The sequence below is a fragment of the Barbus barbus genome (assembly GCF_936440315.1).
Source record: "Barbus barbus genome assembly, chromosome: 24".
Taxonomy (NCBI): Eukaryota; Metazoa; Chordata; class Actinopteri; order Cypriniformes; family Cyprinidae; genus Barbus; species Barbus barbus.
The window spans coordinates 30087494-30110459 of record NC_136752.1 but is presented as its reverse complement, the minus strand read 5'-3'; the positions used below and the strand labels follow the sequence as shown (position 1 = coordinate 30110459).

The window sequence follows — 22966 nt, the reverse complement described above, 5'->3', positions numbered from 1 at the left end:
TTGAAATGCAGAATGACACACCTGCACAAAAACTGCCCACACCTCCCAACGACCAGGCGCTCTGTCTGTAAGCAAGACCATATCTAGGATTAACCCACGCAAGGCTGCGGGTCCTGACAACATACCTGGCCATGTTCTGAGAGACTGTGCTGCACAGCTGACAGATGTCCTAGGAGATATCTTCAACACCTCGCTGAGCCAGGCAGTCGTCCCCACATGTCTCAAATCCACAACAATCATACCGGTACCAAAGAAATCACCTGTGTCCTGTCTAAATGACTACCATCCCATAGCACTGACTCCAATCATGATGAAGTGCTTTGAGAGGCTAGTCATGCACAACATCAAAACCAGCCTCCCCAACACACTCGACCCGCTCCAGTTTGCATACCGTCCAAACCGCTCTACGGATTTCCTCCACCCTCCACCTGGCTCTTACTCACCTAGAAAATAAAGACTCCTATGTTAGAATGCTGTGCATTGACTTCAGCTCAGCATTCAACACAATAATCCCACAACAGCTCATAAATAAACTAAACCTGCTGGGCCTTAACAATTCCCTTTGTAATTGGATCCTGGACTTTCTAACCGGAAGACCTCAGTCAGTCCGTGTCGGACCTCAGTCCGTCCGTGTCCCTGGCTGAATGGTGTGGCACTAACAATCTGTCCCTCAATGTGGAGAAGACAAAGGAGGTTGTGATGGACTTCAGGAGAAACTTCGTTGACCACCCCCCACTGACCATCGACAGCTCGACTGTGGAGAGAGTCAGTAGCACTAAATTCCTGGGGGTGCACATCACAGAGGATCTCACCTAGACCACCAACACCATGTCACTCTCCAAAAAGGCACAACAGCGCCTACACTTTCTCCGCCGGCTGAAAAGAGCAAGTCTCCCTCCACCCATCCTCACCACATTCTACAGAGGCACCATTGAGAGTGTGCTGACCAGCTGCATCACTGTCTGGTACGGGAACTGCAGTGCTGCTGACCGCAAGACCCTCCAGCGGACAGTGAACACAGCTGCAAAGATCATCGGTGCCCCTCTCCCCTCCATCCTGGACATTTTCCTTCCTTGATGCTCCAGCAAAACCAACAGCATCGTGAAGGACTCCACCCATCCCTCCCACAGTCTCTTCCAGCTCCTACCATCAGGAAGACGGTACCGGAGCATCAGAGCCCGCTCTGCCAGACTGCTCAACAGCTTTTCCCCCAGGCTGTGAGAGCCCTGAACTCAAATCACCCCGCCCCCCTCTGAAACCCCATGCAAACAGCTACCTCCTGAAACATGATATTTGTTATTGTTTTGCAGTGAAAATATACCATGGACAACCTTCTTCTATTGTTATAACTTTTCTGACTTCGAGAACCATTGTAGGGCTCCAGACTAACATTTGAGGACACCAGTGCCATTAAGTTCTACAGAAGGTGGCACCAGCACCTGACAGTAAAGCACTCACCCTAATCGCACATGTACATAACGGAGATGTCTGTTTGATGTCTGCCTTTACATATGCAAGACGTATTTTTTAGGGTGTTTGCTCATCTGCAATATACGTCTCTAAGACGTTTCCTGTCAGATGTCAAATAAACATTTATTAGAATGCATGTAAAACTGCTTCTGAGGCGTTTATCAGATTACAAGGCAGATGTTTCCCTGGGCCCGTATTCATGAAGAATTTTAATGCAAAAAGTAGCTCCTAGTGACAAAATTCTAAGACAATTCTTAGAAATGTGGGCGTTTACTCTTAAAATTAAAGAAAAAATCCCAGTAAAGAAAAAAGTAATTCAGAACGCATCTTAACTTTTAAAAGAGGTCTTAAGGTCAAACTTGTTAGGAGTACGGACGAGGACTTTTAAGGGGCTTAAGAGTTTCTTTAACAGCGGAGAAAATGGACGAAAATGAAGAGGGAGAAGAAATGTGTTGCACACAATGCATGACAGTGAGTTAAAAAGACACTACACATTAGTTCGTGCAGGGATCATGTGTGTGACTGATCTTATTAAAGACATGCTAACATCTCAGACACTGCGCAGAATTGCCATAGCGCCAGAAATCACTACATTAACATATTTGGCAACTGGAAAAATGCAACTATGCAGCAGTGATGATTTGGGTCTGTTACAGCACTTATTAGGCTTATATGTCTCTGTTAATTTCCTATAAAACACAGTAAATATGCAGGGCCGGAGCCAGGGGGGCCATGCCCCCCCCCCCCCCCCCCCAAACGAGTTATTGTGCCCCCCCACTTTCCCTCCTCTCAAGTCAAGTCAAGTCAAGTCAGCTTTATTGTCAATTCTTCCACATGTACAGCACATACATACAGAGAATTGAAATTGCATTACTCTCAGACCCTTGGTGCATACAGTTAACATTAAACACGTTCAGATACAGATAAATACAGTTTAAACATATGTACATACAACTATACAAATATACAAATGAGGATATTGTAGAAAAAAACAAGAATTAGATCGATAAAGTGGCGTAAGGCGCATGGCAGATAGAGTGCAAAACCAGTAAAATAAAAACAACACTGTGTAGATATATTTGTAGTGCAAAAGAGCTTATCAGTCTGAGGACATTGTAGAAAATAAAAAAAAGAGAGATAGATAAAGTGCATAAGGCACATGGCAGAATAGATGGAGTGCAAACCAGTTGAATGTACAAAAACAAAACTGTGCAGATTTGTTTTGTTTTGTTATGAGTGTAGTGCAAGAAGAGCTTATCAGTCTGTTAAAGTGACAAGTCGAAGTGACTGTTCGGATAGATTTTTGTCAGACTATCCGAAGAGGTAATTTGCAGTCAATGTTGGATGGGTAGTGATCAGCCAATGCTGCACAAGTGACAGGTGCCGGTCACAGTTTGTTGGTCGGTGGGGGGGGGGGGGGGGTGTCACAGAGTCAGAGTTCCTAGTGTGTTGCTGTGTTAAATGGGGGTGAAAGAGAGGAGGGGGGGCAAGGACGGGAGGGAGTTCAGCTTCCTGACAGCCTGATGTATGAAGCTGTCCTTCAGTCTGCTGGTCCTCGCCTGGAGACTCCGCAGTCTCCTCCCTGATGGCAGCAGACTGAAGAAGCTGTGTGTCGGGTGGGTGGGATCACCTGCAATGCGGAGGGCTTTGCGGGTGAGACGGGTGCTGTAGATGTCCTGGAGGGAGGGGAGAGAGACACCAACGATCTTCTCAGCTGCTCTCACTATGCGTTGAAGTGACTTGCGGCAGGATGCGTTGCAAGCGCCATACCACACAGTGATGCAGCTAGTTAGGATGCTCTCGATGGTGCCTCTGTAGAAGGTGCACATGATGGGGGTCGGGGCTCTGGCTCTTCTGAGTTTGCGGAGGAAGTAGAGACGCTGCTGTGCTTTCTTGGCCAGTGCTACAGTGTTGTTAGTCCAGGAGAGGTCCTCAGTGATGTGCACACCCAGGAACTTGGTGCTGCTCACTCTCTCCACAGTCGCACCGTTGATGGTCAGAGGGGCATGCTGAGTGTGTACTCTCCTGAAGTCAACAACAATCTCCTTCGTCTTCTTCACATTCAGAGAGAGATTGTTGTCACTGCACCACCCGGCCAGGCGGCTCACCTCGCTCCTGTAGTTTGTCTCATCTCTGTTGCTGATGAGACCCACCACAGTCGTGTCATCCGCAAACTTAATGAAAATGTTGGAGTTGTGTGATGGTGTGCAGTCGTGGGTCAGCAGAGTGAAGAGGAGGGGGCTCAGCACACATCCTTGGGGGGCCCCAGTGTTCAGTGTGATGGTGCTGGATGTGTTACTGCCGACCCGTACTGCTTGAGGTCTCCCGGTCAGGAAGTCCAACAGCCAGTTGCACAGAGAGGTATTGAGCCCCAGCTGGGCCAGTTTGTGAGTGAGCTGTTGAGGGATGATTGTGTTGAATGCTGAACTGAAGTCTATGAACAGCATCCTGACAAATGAGTCTTTTTTCTCCAGATGTGTGAGGGCTGGGTGGAGGGCAGTGGTGATGGCATCATCGGTCGAGCGGTTGGACCTATATGCAAACTGGAAGGGGTCCAGGGAGGGGGGGAGGGGGGGAGGGGGGGAGGGCAGACTTGATGTGGTGCAAGACTAGCCGTTCAAAGCACTTCATGAGGATGGGAGTGAGTGTTATTGGACGGTAGTCATTGAAACAGGATGGAGATGACTTCTTAGGGACTGGAATGATGGTGGTAGCTTTGAAGCATGTGGGGACAACAGCCTGATTTAGTGAGATGTTGAAGATGTCTGTGAAGACCTCAGTGAGTTCCACTGCACAGTCTCTCAGTACACGCCCAGGAATGTTGTCAGGACCCGGAGCTCTCCCCTCCTTGCTGAACGCGATCGATTTTGAAAGTGAAAGTACCGATAAAACAGCGCACATAATGTGATTGCACGCTTTAGCGAGCGTCAGCAACTGCACGAGATCACAGATTGCAGCCCCCCCCCCCCCGACACACACACACAACGTGATTTGTGCCCCCCTAGAAATTTAAATGTAAGTATGACAGCATGGTAAATAAAAAATTAAGAATATATATATACATATATAATGTGTGTGTGTGTGTGTGTGTGTGTGTGTGTGTGTGAGAAAGAGCGAGAGGAAACATTCCGCCAGTAATTTCAAAGTGAAGGCTTATAATATACCCTACTCTTAAAAGCACTCTTTTATTTCCTTCTTGACAACCAACCAATCACAGTCTTCAAAAGATTGTGTCATACATAGCAACGGGGTCAACCCCGCCTCCTCACTAAGATGAACGTTTTTGTCTTTTCCTTACTCAGAGTTGCTCTCAGATCGGTCCCGAATCACTCTTAAGCTAAGACTCCTACGTAAAAGTTTTTAAGCTAAATTAAGAGTTTTCTGAGAGAATTCTTAGGATCTTTATGAATACGGGCCCAGATCTTTAACAGACGTCTTGAAGATTTACTTGTGCTGTCAGGGTAGTTGAGATGCAGATAAAATGTACTTTTATTGTCATTCATAATGTCTCAATATAATTTGATAAAAAAAATAAATAAATAAATAAATAAAAAATATATATATATATATACACTCACCTAAAGGATTATTAGGAACACCTGTTCAATTTCTCATTAATGCAATTATGTAATCAACCAATCACATGGCAGTTGCTTCAATGCATTTAGGGGTGTGGTCCTGGTCAAGACAATCTCCTGAACTCCAAACTGAATGTCAGAATGGGAAAGAAAGGTGATTTAAGCAATTTTGAGCGTGGCATAGTTGTTGGTGCCAGACGGGCCGGTCAGAGTATTTCACAATCTGCTCAGTTACTGGGATTTTCACGCACAACCATTTCTAGGGTTTACAAAGAATGGTGTGAAAAGGGAAAAACATCCAGTATGCGGCAGTCCTGTGGGCGAAAATGCCTTGTTGATGCTAGAGGTCAGAGGAGAATGGGCCGACTGATTCAAGCTGATAGAAGAGCAACTTTGACTGAAATAACCACTCGTTACAACCGAGGTATGCAGCAAAGCATTTGTGAAGCCACAACATGCACAACCTTGAGGCGGATGGGCTACAACAGCAGAAGACCCCACCGGGTACCACTCATCTCCACTACAAATAGGAAAAAGAGGCTACAATTTGCACGAGATCACCAAAATTGGACGGTTGAAGACTGGAAAAATGTTGCCTGGTCTGATGAGTCTCGATTTCTGTTGAGACATTCAGATGGTAGAGTCAGAATTTGGCGTAAACAGAATGAGAACATGGATCCATCATGCCTTGTTACCACTGTGCAGGCTGGTGGTGGTGGTGTAATGGTGTGGGGGATGTTTTCTTGGCACACTTTAGGCCCCTTAGTGCCAATTGGGCATCGTTTAAATGCCACGGCCTACCTGAGCATTGTTTCTGACCATGTCCATCCCTTTATGACCACCATGTACCCATCCTCTGATAGCTACTTCCAGCAGGATAATGCACCATGTCACAAAGGTCGAATCATTTCAAATTGGTTTCTTGAACATGACAATGAGTTCACTGTACTAAAATGGCCTCCACAGTCACCAGATCTCAACCCAATAGAGCATCTTTGGGATGTGGTGGAACGGGAGCTTCGTGCCCTGGATGTGCATCCCACAAATCTCCATCAACTGCAAGATGCTATCCTATCAATATGGGCCAACATTTCTAAAGAATGCTTTCAGCACCTTGTTGAATCAATGCCACGTAGAATTAAGGCAGTTCTGAAGGCAAAAGGGGGTCAAACACAGTATTAGTATGGTGTTCCTAATAATCCTTTAGGTGAGTGTATATATACAGTATATATAGGGAGTGGAAATGGCCAATAAGTCTGTGCAGCCACATAGTGGTAATTTAATGTCCTTTTTATTTTTAAATAAAAAGGGGTGGTGATGGCGCAGTGGATAAGACACATGCCTTTGGTGTGAGAGACCCGGGTTCGAATCCACTGTGAGACACCAATGTGTCCCTGAGCAAGACACGTAACCCCTAGTTGCTCCAGAGGCGTGCGACCTCTGACATATATAGCAATTGTAAGTCGCTTTGGATAAAAGCGTCAGCTAAATGAATAAATGTAAATGTAAATAAGTGTTTGCTTTCCTACATTATGAAACTTTTAGTTTTATAAATGGAGGCAACCTATGAAGGATGAACAAATGACGTCAATCACACTAAAAATAATTTTCAAATTTGGTAATACTCAAAGCTTTGAAGTGTTGACTTCATTTCACCAAGTTGTTCCTGTAGTTATGTTAAATCCATGGTGAAGCGTGGAGATTTGGGTTTATTGAACAATGTTTTTCCTGGTTTCCACATCAGTGGCATTTGTTCTGATATTTTGAAACAAAAGCCCTGTTCGGACGGGACTAGTTTTCTAAACTAAGTTTGAGTTTCGATTCTTATCACCTGACGTCTGCGATTTTTCATGTACCAGTTCGGACGGGACTAACATCTCCGTGTTTATTACAGAGGTGGGAGGGTCTGGTTTGTACATCTGGGCCCGTATTCCTAAAGATTCTAAGAATCCTCTTAGAGAGCTCCTAATTTAGCTTAAAAATGTCTAACTAGGAGTCTTAGCTTAAAAGTGATTCAGGACCGATCTGAGAGCAACTCTGAGCGAGGAAAAGACAAAAACTTTTATCTTAGTGAGGAGGCAGAGCTGACCCCGTTGCTAGGAATGACACAGTCTTTTGAAGATTGTGATTGGTTGGTTGTCAAGAAGGAAATAAAAGAGCGCTTTTAAGAGTAGGGTATATTATAAGCCTTACTTTGAAATTACAGACGTAATTTTTCCTGTTTTACCGTACTCGCTCTCTCTCTCTTCCTCACACACACACACACACACACACATTATATATATATATATATATATATATATATATATATATATTCTTTATTTTTTATTTACCATGCTGTCATACATACAGTATTTTATAGGACATGAACAGAGACATAGCCTAATAAGTGCTGTAACAGATCCAAATCATCACTGCTGCATAGTTGCATTTTTCCAGTTGCCAGATATGTTAATGTAGTGATTACGTCCATTTCTGGCGCTATGACATTTCAGCGCGGTGTCGGAGTTGTTAGTGTGTCTCTAATAAGATCGGTCACAAACATGATCCCTGCACGATCTAATGTGTAGCGTCTTATTAACTCACTGTGTGCAATGCATTTCTTCTCTCCATGTTTCCATTTTCTAAAGAAACTCTTAAGCCCCTTAAAAGTCCTTGTCTGTACTCCTAGAATCGTCCTACCTCCCCCCCCCCCACTGCTTACGGCGCCCCTGCTACTAGGTACTTATACTACTTTGACTGGGTTAAATAGAATTGCATTACTAAAAAGAGACTAAAATACAATAGTCTAAAACTAGAATAGTCTAAAACTAGACTAAAATGCCATCAGTTTTTGTCGACTAAAACTAGACAAAACTAGTCATGGATAATTCTGACTAAAATAAGACTAAAATGCTCAGACGTTTAGTTGACTGAAACTTGACTAGACTAAAAAGAGTATGAACCATGACTAAAACTAATAAAAACTAAAATGACAGCTTCACACCAAGACTAGTCTAAAACCAAAATTAAAACAGGCCGCCAAAAACAACACTAATATAGTATGAGCTTGCCATTAGAAACATCTTGGAATGTACAGGCCTCTATTTTCAGACTGTCTCAAAAGAAAGTTGATTTAACATACTCATGATTACGTTGAACCTTTAAGTGTTATTTGAACCCTGTCCCAGCCATAGCTGCTCTATTCTTAAATGCTGCATTATAATTAAAATACAGTCATTCATATTATAAAGTGCTTTTAAAATCTTGCACACTGCAAGATCAATATCCTTCTGTATAGCCCAAAATGTTATTTGTCGGGGTGCAGATTAGCCCTTCACTCATGAGGAAATAAAATACTTCAAATGTATTGAATCAGAATCAGAAAGAGTTTTATTGCCAAGTGTGTTTACACACACAAGGAATTTGTCTTGGTGTTAGGAGCTTCCAGTACAGAAATACAAACATAGTGCAGACAACATATAATTAAGGTAATAAAAACACTTATAATGAAGAGAATAGACAATAAATTATAAATAACAACAGTAATAAAAATAAAAATATTCAGAAAAGAAAAAATGTCCATAGACAGAACTGTGAATGTGCATTTGTCCTATGTACGGATGAAGATTTGATGAGTTATTTACAGATGTACAGTACTGAGGTGTGTTATGTGTTGTTCAGGTGGGATATGGCCTGGGGGAAAAAAATGGTCTTGTGTCTAGCTGTTCTGGTGCTCAGTGATCTGTAGAGCCGGCCAGAGGGCAACAGTTCAAAGAGAGAATGATCTGGGTGTGAGGGGTCCAGAGTGACTTTCTTAGCCCTTTTCCTCACTCTGGAGATATAAAGATCTTGGAGGTTGGGTAGAGGGGCACCGATAATCCTCTCAGCAGTCCTGACTGTCTGTTGTAGTCTTCTGATGTATGTTTTGGTAGCTGAGCCAAACCAAAAAGATATAAATGAACAAAGGACAGACTCGATAATGGCAGAGTAGAACTGTTTCAGCAGCTCCTGTCGCAGGTTGAACTTCCTTAGCTGGCAGAGGAAATACAGCCTCTGCTGGGCCTTTCACACAATAGAGTCAATGTGAATGTCCCACTTCAGGTCCTGGGAGATGGTGGTGCCCAGGAACCTGAATGACTCGCTGCAGCCACAGTGCTGTCCGTGATGGTGAGTGGGGGGCGTGCAGGGGGTTCCTCCTAAAGTCTACTATCATCTCCACTGTTTTGAGCTTGTTGAGCTCCAAGTTGTTGTGACTGCACCAGACAGCCAGCTGCTCAAACTTCAGGAACTTGACAGAGGGGTCTTTAGATGTGCAATCATTTGTGTAGAGGGAGAAGAGCAGTGGGGAGAGAACACATCCCTGAGGGGCGCCAGTGCTGATGGTGAGAGTCCTGGATGTGAGTTTGCCCAGCCTCACTAGCTGCTGCCTGTCTGTCAGGAAGCTGGTGATCCACTGACAGATGGACGTGGGCACAGAGTGCTGTGTGAGTTTGTCTGAGAGAAGGTCAGGCATGATGGTATTGAAGGCCGAGCTGAAGTCCACAAATAAGATCCTTGCATAAGTCCCAGGTTTGTCAAGGTGTGGCAGGATGTAATGCAGTCCCATATTGACAACGTCATCCACAGAACTGTTTGCTCTGTAGGCAAACTGAAGAGGTCCAGTGATGTCCTTCAGGTAGGCCAGGACCAGTCGCTCAAATGACTTCATGATTCATCTTCATGTATTGAAATACATATGTATTGTAAAATCATCTTGGATCAATCAATCTTCAAGCATGGATGATCAACTGGCCCTTCAATTGGTCTGTGCAGTTATTTTATCTGAAAGAAAGAAGAAACCACGACAAAAGAGAATATGGCAGAAACAATGGCTTGGAAGACGTGGATAACAAGAACTGTCAGTACTGCAGAAAGAGTTGGAGTTAATTAAACAGTACAATGAAAGGTGGTATTATATGCACAATCTATGCATTTGTTAAATTTACTTCTAGTTAGTTGATTTGATTAATTTGTGGATTTTCGTTTCTGTTCATAAAGATCCATGATAAGACCGATTATACCATCTGCACTGTGATTGGCTGGATTAGTTCCATCATGTCATTGTGTCACTCACATTACCAGATCACATGGTGATAATATCAAACAAGGCTGCGTTCAGCCCCGAAAAAATGGTGCAAAACGTTTATTAAACGGAAACGGTGGTGCGTTGAACACCCTGTTCTGATGTTCTGAAGTGTTGCAACTATGGCAGCTGAGAAGGCCATTCTTTGTGTTGTTTTTGAAGAATTTTTGGAGCCTGATGAAATCGGTGTAAATACGTGTTTAATACTGCAAAATATGCTTGATGTTACAGTCATTGCCCTTGCCGTCCAGAATAAAAGACAACATCCCAATTGAGTGAAGGGATTTGTGGAAACTGTGGTTCCTAATTATTGTGATTCAACATTTGCCTCGAATTTCAGGTGAAGGATAATCCACTTCTTACCTCCGAGACTGTGTTATGATCTATTTGACCTTATTATTTTTATTGTGATTATGAGGCTTATCATTATTGCTGATCACTGTTGTTGTGCTATGATATTGTAATATTTACCATTATATAATCAGAGGAGCATAGAACATTTTATGAAAGTGTCACTCCACAATATAATAGCAAAATATAAAAATATGTATAGTATTTTTATGTTACACTAATCAGTGTCTAGCACACTTTCCTAAGGAAAGCATACGGACCGGAACAGAAGACATTGCAATTACTACATGATATTTAGACAGACCTAAAGATGTTCCAGATTTATACTTGTGCTCTTATTATTTCAGTTATTTTGCTTTTAATGTAAATAAACATGTGCAAACAATATACTTGCTCTTGTGAATTTATTTTGATGTTAATTACATTTACTTACAAATTCACCATCATCATGTTGATATGCTATGTTACTATAAAACTCTTATGACAAACGTCTTAATATCTTCAATTGTTGCGTATACTGAGCTGCAGTGGACACGTTTGTAAACGACTTCACTTGGACCCATAGTGCGAGCTGTCTCTTTAATACCGCGTGGTTTATATACATGTTTCTGCTGAATGGGCTGACATTTTTGAAACACCCACCAAACATGAGAAAACGTATCTCAAACCCCGTTACACACCGTTTCCCGGAAACATTTCGTTCAATCTGGAAACCATAGCAAAACGTTAGGCAACGGTGTGAGCCTGAACGTGCCCCAGGTTTGAAAATGTCGTAGCGTCTGTGATAGTTCAAGACGGGTTCGGATCACGTTGCTGACCTGCTCATACTTAACGAGCTTCAGCTACCACAACGAGCAACGATTTGGTCACGATCTAGGGGTTTTGTCGCATACTGTGGAAATCTGTCTGCGACAGCAAAATCCAGCCAAAAGCCCCGTAGTGTGAGCCTGCCTGAAGAATAAAACAATCCAGAATTGTCAAAACGTCAACAACTGGATTCAGCTAATGCAGGATAAAACCAAGGCCGAATTCAAAATGGCAGAAATTAATACAAGTATGCTATTTTTAATTATGCTCAAGTTTCACACAGTTGCATAAGCTCCAACTCATGCAAGTCTGGAGAATCGTGAGGATTAATGAAGAGGGAGGAGTTATCATTAATTAGCTGAAATCTGTAGAGTACAAAAAGACCAAAAGGCTGTACTTCTACTTTGTGACTAGCTATTGAACAATGGCTGGAAGTTGGTGTTTGTTTCAGATTTTGGCAGTTTGTGTTTTCTGTCATGCTATTCCACAGTGGAGTAATTTGCCTCAGAACCCTCAAGCTCTGATGTTCCAGCAAACTGACCAGCGGTTTCAGAAGCCAGCTCAACAGCAAACTGACCAGCGGTTTCAGAAGCCAGCTCAACAGCAAACTGACCAGCGGTTTCAGAAGCCAGCTCAACAGCAAACTGACCAGCGGTTTCAGAAGCCAGCTCAACAGCAAACTGACCAGCGGTTTCAGAAGCCAGCTCCACAGCAAACTGACCAGAGGTTTCAGAAGCCAGCTCCACAGCAAACTGACCAGAGGTTTCAGAAGCCAGCTCCACAGCAAACTGACCAGCGGTTTCAGAAGCCAGCTCAACAGCAAACTGACCAGCGGTTTCAGAAGCCAGCTCAACAGCAAACTGACCAGCGGTTTCAGAAGCCAGCTCAACAGCAAACTGACCAGAGGTTTCAGAAGCCAGCTCAACAGCAAACTGACCAGAGGTTTCCTCAGCAGTTTCAGAAGCCAGTTCAACAGCAAACTGACCAGCGGTTTCAGAAGCCAGCTCAACAGCAAACTGACCAGAGGTTTCCTCAGCAGTTTCAGAAGCCAGTGGCCCAGGCAGAGCCCCTTGATAAATGTGCTGTAGCAGATTACGAGCAGATCCAATGTGGACAACCTGGGATCAGTGGTGCTGAGTGTGACGCTATCAACTGCTGCTTTAACGGACAGCAGTGTTACTATGGGAGGGCAGGTAAGCTTTCTCAATCTTATTCTGTTCATTTTAAACAGATTCTCAGTACTAACCTGTTCTTGTACCTGTTCCAGTGACTGTCCAGTGTATTAGAGATGGTCAGTTTGTGGTAGTGGTGTCTAGAGACGTTACTCTGCCTAGACTGAGTCTGGATTCGGTTAGTCTACTGGGTGGAAATGACCCACCTTGCGGTCCTGTGGAGTCCACGCCTTATTTTGCTATATACCAGTTCCCTGTGACCGCATGTGGCACGAGCATGATGGTGAGCAGCTGCTTCTGGTGTAATTCTGCTTTGCTTATGGACTGGATGCCAACAGTGTTGCTATTCACAGGAGGACCGTGGATATGTGGTGTATGAGAACAGAATGACCTCCTCATATGAAGTTGGCATTGGACCGTTTGGTTCCATCACAAGGGACAGTCATTTTGAGTAAGTGATCTATGACTTGGTGTGAATTTTAATCTTTGATAAATGCTACAAGCTCACCGTCTGTTGTCCAGGCTTCTCTTTCAGTGTAGGTACTCTGGAACTTCTGTTGAAGCACTGGTTGTGGAGGTGAACTCTGTTCCTCCACCTCCACCAGTAGCTGCTCTTGGACCTCTCAGGGTGGAGCTCAGGCTGGCCAATGGCCAATGTGTCACCAAAGGGTGTGCAGAAGGTAAGGCCTTATCCTGTCTCCCTAAAGCCTTTCAGACTTGAGTCTGGTTAAACCCCAGTGTTCATCCTCAGGGGATGAGGCCTACATGTCCTACTACAGTGACGCTGATTATCCCGTCACAAAAGTCCTGCGGGAGCCTGTGTATGTTGAGGTGCGCATTATGGAGAGGACTGACCCCAACATTGTCCTGATGCTGGGACGTTGTTGGGCGACTTCAACCCCCAGTCCACTCAGTCTCCCCCAGTGGGACCTTCTGGTTGATGGGTGAGTGTACAGCCGATCTTTTATCCAGTTTGTCTACTGGGAGGCACTTTCTAACCTTCTCCCTCTCCTCTTCAGATGCCCTTACCAGGACGACCGTTATCTGACCACACTGGTTCCAGTGACTGGATCGTCTGGTCTTCAGTTCCCAACCCACTACAAGCGCTTTGTTGTGAAGATGTTCACATTTGTAGCTCCAGCCTCACTGGCTCCTCTGCAGGAAACTGTATGCCCCCATTACTTGAACGGTTTTGTTTTTACTACTTGTGGATTCTATGACTTGCTCCTCTCTTCCCTGTCAGATCTTCATCCACTGCAGCACAGAGGTGTGCCATCCATCTTCTGGCTCTTGTGAGCAAAGCTGCACCAGGAAACGTGAGTTCTTGCTTTAACTTGACCAGCAGAACTGAAAATTTATAAGCGCGTTCACGCTCCTAAAATCTTCTCTTTCAGGAAGAGACACTGCTATCAAGGCCAGCTCGAGTGAGCAGACAGTGGTTTCTAGTGGAGAAGTTACTCTGGTCCTGTAAATCTAGTGATTTTAATAAAAAGATCTTTTTGTCTATTGGTACTTTTCACTTTGCCGAATCTGATATTACTTGCCTCTTCCGAGTTTGTGGGGTTTTTTTTTCTCCCCCACACTTTTAAACCAAGGTTCCACGACCTTTTGTACAGTCATGCCTCGACTTGATAACCTGGGCCACCGCATAGGGTACCAAATTAAGGGTTAATCACTAACTTTTTGTTAACTGGACATTTAGCCCAACCAACATGCATTCATCACATCCAAGTCACCTTTATTTATGTAGCGCTTTTAACAATGCAAATTAAATGACAAGATTAAGCTCCTTTCAGTTAAAGGAATTTCATTGAGTTCAGTTTAAATGGTGTCTTTTGCAAGCAGGTCGACATCAGCAAGGAACCAAAATTCCATCGGTGCCAGAATGGAGAGAAACCAGGCTCTGTCGGGGGGCAAGTTCTCCTCTGGCCAAACGAACCAGCAGTTCAACTGCAGCACAGTCAGATTGTAAGGGTTCCAGTGGTCTCTTCCCGATGCTGTCTAAGTGGCGGGGTCCTCTCTGGGGCTCATCTAGGTGTCCAGGGGCCTGTTACATAAAACAAGTTTACCAAATAAGTCAGGTTTATTTCAGTTAGTCTGACTTATTTAGAACCAAATCAACTGACAATAAATCAAACCAAGTCAGACTAACTGAAATAAACCTGACTTATTTGGTAAACTTGTTTTATGAAACGCGACCCTGGTCTCCACTGATGTTCAGGGCTGTAGAGGTCATCTCTGGGTGCTAATCCACCATCTGATCTGGATATGAACTGGATCTGGTGACTGCAGTGACCATCTGGGCTGGATACGGACTGGATTGGGCGGCTAAGGTGACCTCTGAATAAGAGAAAAACAGACTAATATTAGTGTAGATGTCAATCTTCTTACGATGTAACGAGTACATTGTGTTATGGGGAGTGTTCCTGGACCTAATTAATGCAGCCTAACAATCCTTTAACGGATTTGAATATTAGAAGTGTGTGTGTGTACGCCATGATAAAGAGATGGGTCTTTAATCCAAATTTAAACTGACAGTGTGTCTGCCTCCCGAACAGTGTTCGGTACATTGTTCCAGAGTTTGGGCGCTAAATAGAAAAAGGATCTACCTCCCTCAGTTGATTTTGATATTCTAGGTATTATCAAATGGCCAGAGTTTTGAGAACGTAATGGATGTGGAGCAGAGCAGCCATCAAGTGTTAGACGATGTTCTAGGTTATTACTTTTGGGGGTTTTAGGTCCTAAATTAACACCTCTAACTTCGTGTTTCCTGATGATATTGTACATGTAAATCGTGAAAGTAACGGCCCTAGTACTGAGCTTTGAGGTACTCCATGCTGCACTTGTGATCGATATACCTCTTCATTCACTGCTACGAATTTATGGCGGTCAGATAAGTACGATTTGAACCATGCTAATGCACTTCCAATAATGTCAAAGTTTTCTAGTCTATTCAAAAGAATGTTGTGAACGATAGCGTTGAACGTAACGCTAAGATCCAGTACCACTAATAGAGATACAACCACGATCAGATGATAACAGCAGGTCATTTGTAACTCAGAGCAGTCTCAGTACTATGGGAAGGTCTAAATACTGACTGGAAATCCACACATATAATTTTTCTCTAAGAAGGACTATAACTGTGAGGATACTACCTTTTCTAGCATCTTTGACAGAAAAGGGAGATACGAGATCGCTCTGTAATTAACTAGATCTTGGGGGTCAAGTTGTTTTTTTTTTTTAATGAGAGGCTTAATAACAGCCAATTTAAAGGTTTTGGGGACATATCCTAATGACAAATTAATAATAGCCAAAAGAGGATCTATGACTTCTGGAAGCACCTCTTTTAGTAGTTTAACTGGAATAGGGTCTAACATGTTGTTGGTTTAGCTGATTTAACAAGTTCACACAATTCTTCCTTTCCTATAGTAGAGATGGCCTAGGACCTAAATGCATTGCTGATATGCTCACGGAATAGTAACCTAATGGACCACTCAGACCATTAGGATAGAGTCAGTTAGAAATACCAAGGGTTCACACAAAACAAGGGGAGTCCGCTTTTAGCTATTATGTCACACACCATTGGAACCAGCTTCCAGAAGAGATCGGGGGGCTGTTCCATAAAAGACGCTAAGAAAAGCGGGGATTAAAGTCCAAAACCTGACTTGAAATAACCTAACAAATCGGGACTAAAGCGGTTCCATAAACGACAATTCAAGTTCACGCAATCTGACTAATGCTATCCAGGTTCAGTGAGTCAGGATAATGTGATGTACACGCTTATTCTGAAGCAGCCCTTAATGTCGATCATGGATCAAATCGATCCACCATAGCAAACAGCGAATATTTGTGCTGTTTAACGCATTTGAAACATTGTGTTTTCCTCAGTGCATAATTGATACGTCACAGGTATATTTTTTACATCTGTAAATGTCAGAAAGCCATGCAAATATATCCATTTAGCTGTCAGGAGTGGGCGGGGCTTATGCGAGAGAACGAGCGCTGCGCTACACACACAGAGCAGAATAGAATACTAGCGCAAGAATTCTGAATAAAATATACATTCTGCTAAAATATGTTGTTGGACATTAAATGTGACACATAGAATTTTAATTTCCTACATGTGTATTTTTATGATAGCCGCAACTGTTAATCACTAGCTCAAATGAGTTAAATGTGTGTTCCTCTTATCAGTTAAAATGTACTCTGATTTCTATTATAAATTTACATTTTTAATTCAGTGATTTTAACATTTGATTGTGTTTTTATGCTTTAAAGAGCCATTTTAGATTAAAACATTACAATGTTCTAATAACCATAAAAGGTACAGCTGTCATAAATTCAGAGAGAAAGGCTGCATGGCTAGAAACTTCTGATCAACTGAAGTAGCAACTGTGTTAAAATGTCATTCACAGGTGTATTTTCTGTATACTTTTATTTTTGGACCGATAATAAATTAAACTGACTGTATGTGAGAGTGTCAGTGGTAATATCGATGCGTTCCTATTGGTCAGAGTTAGAGGAGCTCAGCTTAGCCTGACAGTTAGCCTGCTCCGGACCAGGTTAGTTTGCCAGCATAAGTTGCCACAGTGACTGAGCTTGAGCTATGGTAATTTTGCTTTCAGAAACCAAATCAAGTGAAAATAAGTCAGAATTACTGAAATAAGCCTGGCTTATTTGGTAAACTTGTTTTATGGAACAGGCCCCAGCTGTGCAAAAAAAATTAGCCACCATTAAATCCAGACACAAAACTCATGTTTAGCTGTGCATTTGTTGAATGAGCACTGCGCTATGTCCAATAGGACTGCATTTTATGGATAATCATTTTCTCTTAACGGTTTTAAAATTCATTTAAATCAATTTGTATATCACTTTAAAATTCCTTGTTTTTATTGCTGTGATTATTTTTAATGACCTTCACTCATGTAAAGCACTTTGAATTACCACGGTGCATGTTCCATATAAATAAACTTGCCTTGATAGCCGTAGCTATCAATTCTGTGCCGAATTTGAATGCTTCACAATTTTTTGACCGATGTTGATTCTGCAGCAAATTAGACCGTATAGTATAATGGGGTCACGTGATCGAGAGCAGCCTGCGGCTCCGGCCAGATTCGTTTGTCCAATGTAGCTCTTGTAAATCGGTATGAGAACACAAGGCTCTTCATTCCATTTTTCAAACTGAGACAACCTTTCTTTGAATGCGTGTTGCGATGTCACAGGACATGTCCAAGTCCAAGATCTGTGGCAATTACAAACATCCTGGAGGGACCGACTAGTAACCCAAAAGGTCAAGGATTCAAGTATCAGTACCAGCAGGAATTATACAAGGGAGTGAGTGTATAACACTACCTTCCATACCCACAGCTGAGGTGCCCTTGAACAACCCCAAAAACCCAGTTGCTCCCCAGCAAAGTGTATGCACACTTTGATGGGATAAGTGCATGTTGGTTGGGCCAAACGTCCTGTTAATGAAAAGCTAATGATTAACACTTAATTTGGTACCCCATGCAGTGGCCCAGGTTAACAACTGGAGGTTGGATAAGGGTCATGCCTCGTACAGAAGCATTCTGAGTCGAGGCATGACTGTACAAAAGGTCGTGGAACCTTGGTTTAAAAGTGTGGGGGAGAAAAAGGCACTCGGAAGAGGCACGTAATATCAGATTCGGCGAAGTCAAAAAGTACCAATAGACAAAAACATCTTGGTGTTCTGCAAGGTTTATTAAAAACACTAGATTTACAGGACCAGAGTAACTTCTCCACTAGAAACCACTGTCTGCTCACTAGACCTGGCCTTGATAGCGGTGTCTCTTCCTGAAAGAGAAATTTTAGGAGCGTGAACGCGCTTATAAATTCTCAGTTCTGCTAGTCAAGTTAAAGCAAGAACTCACGTTTCCTGGTGCAGCTTTGCTCACAAGAGCCAGAAGATGGATGGCACACCTCTGTGCTGCAGTGGATGAAGATCTGACAGGGAAGAGAGGAGCAAGTCATAGAATCCACAAGTAGTAAAAACAAAACCGGTCAAGTAATGGGGGGCATACGGTTTCCTGCAGAGGAGCCAGTGAGGCTGGAGCTACAAATGTGAACATCTTCACAACAAAGCGCTTGTAGTGGGTTGGGAACTGAAGACCAGACGATCCAGTCACTGGAACCAGTGTGGTCAGATAACGGTCGTCCTGGTAAGGGCATCTGAAGAAAGAGAGAGAAGGTTAGAAAGCGCCTCCCAGTAGACAAACTGGATAAGATCGGCTGTACACTCACCCATCAACCAGAAGGTCCCACTGGGGGAGACTGAGTGGACTGGGGGTTGAAGTTGCCCAACAACGTCCCAGCATCAGGACAATGTTGGGGTCAGTCCTCTCCATAATGCGCACCTCAACATACACAGGCTCCCGCAGGACTTTTGTGACGGGATAATCAGCGTCACTGTAGTAGGACGTGTAGGCCTCATCCCCTGAGGAACACTGGGGTTTAACCACACTCAAGTTTGAAAGGCTTTAGGGAGACACAGGATAAGACCTCACCTTCTGCGCACCCTTTGGTTACACATTGGCCATTGGCCAGCCTGAGCTCCACCCTGAGAGGTCCAGGAGCAGCTACTGGTGGAGGTGGAGGAACAGAGTTGACCTCCACAACCAGAGCTTCAACAGAAGTTCCAGAGTACCTACACTGAAAGAGAAGCCTGGACAACAGACGGTGAGCTTGTAGCATTTATCAAAGGTTAAAATTCACACCAAGTCATAGATCACTTACTCAAAATGACTGTCCCTAGTGATGGAACCAAACGGTCCAATGCCAACTTCATACGAGGAGGTCATTCTGTTCTCATACACCACATATCCGCGGTCCTCCTGTGAATAGCAACACTGTTGGCATCCAGTCCATAAGCAAAGCAGAATTACACCAGAAGCAGCTGCTCACCATCATGCTCGTGCCACATGCGGTCACAGGGAACTGGTATATAGCAAAATAAGGCGTGGACTCCACAGGACCGCAAGGTGGGTCATTTCCACCCAGTAGACTAACCGAATCCAGACTCAGTCTAGGCAGAGTAACGTCTCTAGACACCACTACCACAAACTGACCATCTCTAATACACTGGACAGTCACTGGAACAAAAGGTACAAGAACAGGTTAGTGCTGAGAATCTGTTTAACATGAACAGTAAGATTGAGAAAGCTTACCTGCCCTCCCATAGTAACACTGCTGTCCGTTAAAGCAGCAGTTGATAGCTTCACACTCAGCACCACTGATCCCAGGTTGTCCACATTGGATCTGCTCATAATCAGCTACAGCACATTTATCAAGGTACTCTGCCTGGGCCACTGGCTTCTGAAACTGCTGAGGAAACCGCTGGTCAGTTTGTATCGGAGCTGGCTTCTGAAAGCGCTGGTCAGTTTTCTGTTGAGCTGGCTTCTGAAACCGCTGGTCAGTTTGCTGTTGGGCTGGCTTCTGAAACCGCTGGTCAGTTTGCTGTTGGGCTGGCTTCTGAAACCGCTGGTCAGTTTGCTGTTGGGCTGGCTTCTGAAACTGCGGAGGAAACCACTGGGCAGTTTGTTGAGCTGGCTTCTGAAACCGCTGGTCAGTTTGTATCGGAGCTGGCTTCTGAAACCGCTGGTCAGTTCGCTGTTGAGCTGGCTTCTGAAACCGCTGGTCAGTTTGCTGTTGGGCTGGCTTCTGAAACCGCTGGTCAGTTTGCTGTTGAGCTGGCTTCTGAAACAGCTGGTCAGTTTGCTGTTGAGCTGGCTTCTGAAACCGCTGGTCAGTTTGCTGTTGAGCTGGCTTCTGAAACCACTGGTCAGTTTGCTGTTGAGCTGGCTTCTGAAACCGCTGGTCAGTTTGCTGGAACATCAGAGCTTGAGGGTTCTGAGGCAAATTACTCCACTGTGGGACAGCATGACAGAAAACACAAACTGCCAAAATCTGAAACAAACACCAACTTCCAGCCATTGTTCAATAGCTAGTCACAAAGTAGAAGTGCAGCCTTTTGGTCTTTTTGTACTCTACAGATTTCAGCTAATTAATGATAACTCCTCCCTCTTCATTAATCCTCAGGATTCTCCAGACTTGCATGAGTTGGAGCTTATGCAACTGTGTGAAACTTGAGCATAATTAAAAATAGCATACTTGTATTAATTTCTGCCATTTTGAATTCGGCCTTGGTTTTATCCTGCATTAGCTGAATCCAGTTGTTGACGTTTTGACAATTCTGGATTGTTTTATTTTTAAGGCAGGCTCACACTACGGGACTTTTTGGCTGGATTTTGTTGTCGTAGATAGATTTCCATAGTCTGCGACAAAACCCCCGGATCGTGACCAAATCGGTGCTCGTTGTGGTCGCTGAAGCTCGTTTATTATGAGCAGGTCAGCAAAGTTATCCAAACCCGTCTTGAACTATCACAGACGCTACGACATTTTCAAACCTGGGGCACGTTCAGGCTCACACCGTTTTATTAATATTTCCTTTATTTTACCAGGATAGTCCCATTGAGATATAAAATCTCTTCTTCCAGGGAGTCCTGGCCAAAATGGCATCGCAAAAAAGTTTCACACAAAACAGTATACATATACATTAAAACTCATACACACACAAAAAAACCTTACTTCTTAATTAAAACATTTACACGTTTCCTTACAGTTAGACCATAAAACATTTTTAAAGGTATTTAGCGAAGGAAGTTTTTCCAACATTAAAATACTCTCTCATTCCATAAGAAAGGTGCATAAAAAGAGAAAGCAGTTTTGCCAAACTCTGTGTAAACTCTAGGAACATGTAAAAGCAATCTATCAGTCGATCTTGTACTATAATGACAAGTATAATAAGATAGTAGACTACATATATAAGAGGGTAATTAACCTAACAAGGCCTTAGCTGTAAACAACAACATATGTATTGTGACGAGTCGGCTGCCTCCCCCCTTATTGTCATCACCACCCCGTCCCGTATTCGCCGCCCTTCACCAGGCTCCCGACAGGAGTGGGTGTGTGAGAGAGGAGGGGCGCTGAAACAGCCAGGGCTGGCGGCGTGTGATGAGGCGCACCTGATGTGAATAGAGCCTCATCACCGCCGCCGTTTAAATGCCGAGCGCGCCTCTCCTCGGGAGACCGGTCTCTTCCCCGTGCATGCACGCTGGTGTCCTCGTGGGTCCAGGAAGGGTGCGTCGAGGAGGAGGATTGCCGCACCCGTGAGACGGCTGATGGGCCAGAATGCCAGGCCGTCGAATCCCCCAGAAGCGCCGGGAACCCAGGAGTTGGAAGAAGCCGCGCAAGAGACGCCGCCACTCGCTCCTGGCCCCGAGAGGGGAGCGCGTGCGGCCACCGGACTCCGCCCCTTCCCTTCTTAACACTACCCTCCTGCACAAGCCCCGCAGCACAACGAGGACACCAGATTCCCCGTTTATTTGGACACTTTTTTTCCCCCTTTGGACACTTTATTTTACCTTTTATTGTTTAATAAAAACCTCTCCGAGGCTTGACACCACACCCACTGTGTCTGTCGTTTGCTCCTCCCGCCACAGTATTTTTCTCCTCTGAAACAAAGAGGACCAACCCACTAATTCATACAAGCTACAATGATGAGTGTGAGAAGAAGCACAAGTCACAAATCGTAATGCAGCATGGTATACATAATCCGACTTTTTTAAAATAGAAGAACTTGCATGCATCTAAGTCACATCACCATAATCCAGCACCGAAGCAAAACAACCTTGTATAATTCTCTCCCTTGCTTCAAAGGGAAAACATTTCTTTAAACGATACAAAAAACAGATACTTTTTTAATAGATTTTCAATATGTACCTTAAAACTCAGCCTTTCATCCAGCCATATACCCAAATATTTGTAGCAACTAACTCTTTCTATACTCTCACTCTCTAAACTTAAAATAAAGTAATCCGATTTAATGCCATGTCTGGTAAAAAACATATATTTCGTTTTATTAGAATTTAATACCAATTTTAAATTTGACAATGAAAGTTGCAATGTCCTAAAAGATTCTTGCAAAAAAATACAGCTTGGTCCAAGGAACGTGCTACTGTATAAATAACAGTGTCATCAGCGTAGAAATGAATTTTAGCTGGGGTTATCCCACATCCCAAATCATTAATATATATTGAAAATAAAATGGGTGCTAAAATAGATCCCTGTGGGACACCTTTTATAATTTTTAACTCTGATGAACTATAATTTTCTGTCTAAAACCCACATACCTGAGTTTTTGCAACAAAACTGTATGATCTACAGAGTCAAATGCTTCGGTAAGGTCTACAAATAAAGCTGCACAATACTGTTCACTATCCAAGCAATTTATAACATAATTTATGACCGATATGGCTGCTGTTATAGTACTGTGACCGGATCTGAAGCCTGACTGAAATTTATTTAAAATTGCATTTTCAGTTAAAAATTGTTTTACTTGTTCATTTATAAAGGATTCAAATACTTTTGCCATCACCGGTAACTGTCACAAACTCGACCATCCACCT

At 43.5% G+C, this 22966-nt stretch overlaps 2 protein-coding genes across 2 annotated transcripts; one reads left to right on the top strand and one right to left on the bottom strand.

Annotated features, from left to right (window-relative positions):
- Positions 1 to 9805: 9805 nt before the first annotated feature.
- Positions 9806 to 14454, top strand: LOC306843538 (zona pellucida sperm-binding protein 4-like; the record flags this gene model as incomplete). The annotated part of the gene is made up of 10 exons (XM_079375066.1): positions 9806 to 9832; positions 12350 to 12503; positions 12578 to 12765; positions 12836 to 12933; positions 13005 to 13162; positions 13234 to 13426; positions 13502 to 13649; positions 13726 to 13798; positions 13877 to 13949; positions 14328 to 14454. The coding sequence occupies 10 exons, from the start codon at positions 9806 to 9808 to the stop codon at positions 14452 to 14454; spliced, it is 1239 nt and encodes a 412-aa protein (XP_079231192.1).
- Positions 14455 to 18219: 3765 nt separating this feature from the next.
- Positions 18220 to 20770, bottom strand: LOC306843537 (zona pellucida sperm-binding protein 4-like; the record flags this gene model as incomplete). The annotated part of the gene is made up of 9 exons (XM_079375065.1): positions 18220 to 18296; positions 18374 to 18446; positions 18524 to 18671; positions 18744 to 18936; positions 19007 to 19164; positions 19236 to 19333; positions 19404 to 19591; positions 19667 to 19820; positions 20723 to 20770. The coding sequence occupies 9 exons, from the start codon at positions 20768 to 20770 to the stop codon at positions 18220 to 18222; spliced, it is 1137 nt and encodes a 378-aa protein (XP_079231191.1).
- Between the last annotated feature and the right edge of the window lie 2196 nt (positions 20771 to 22966).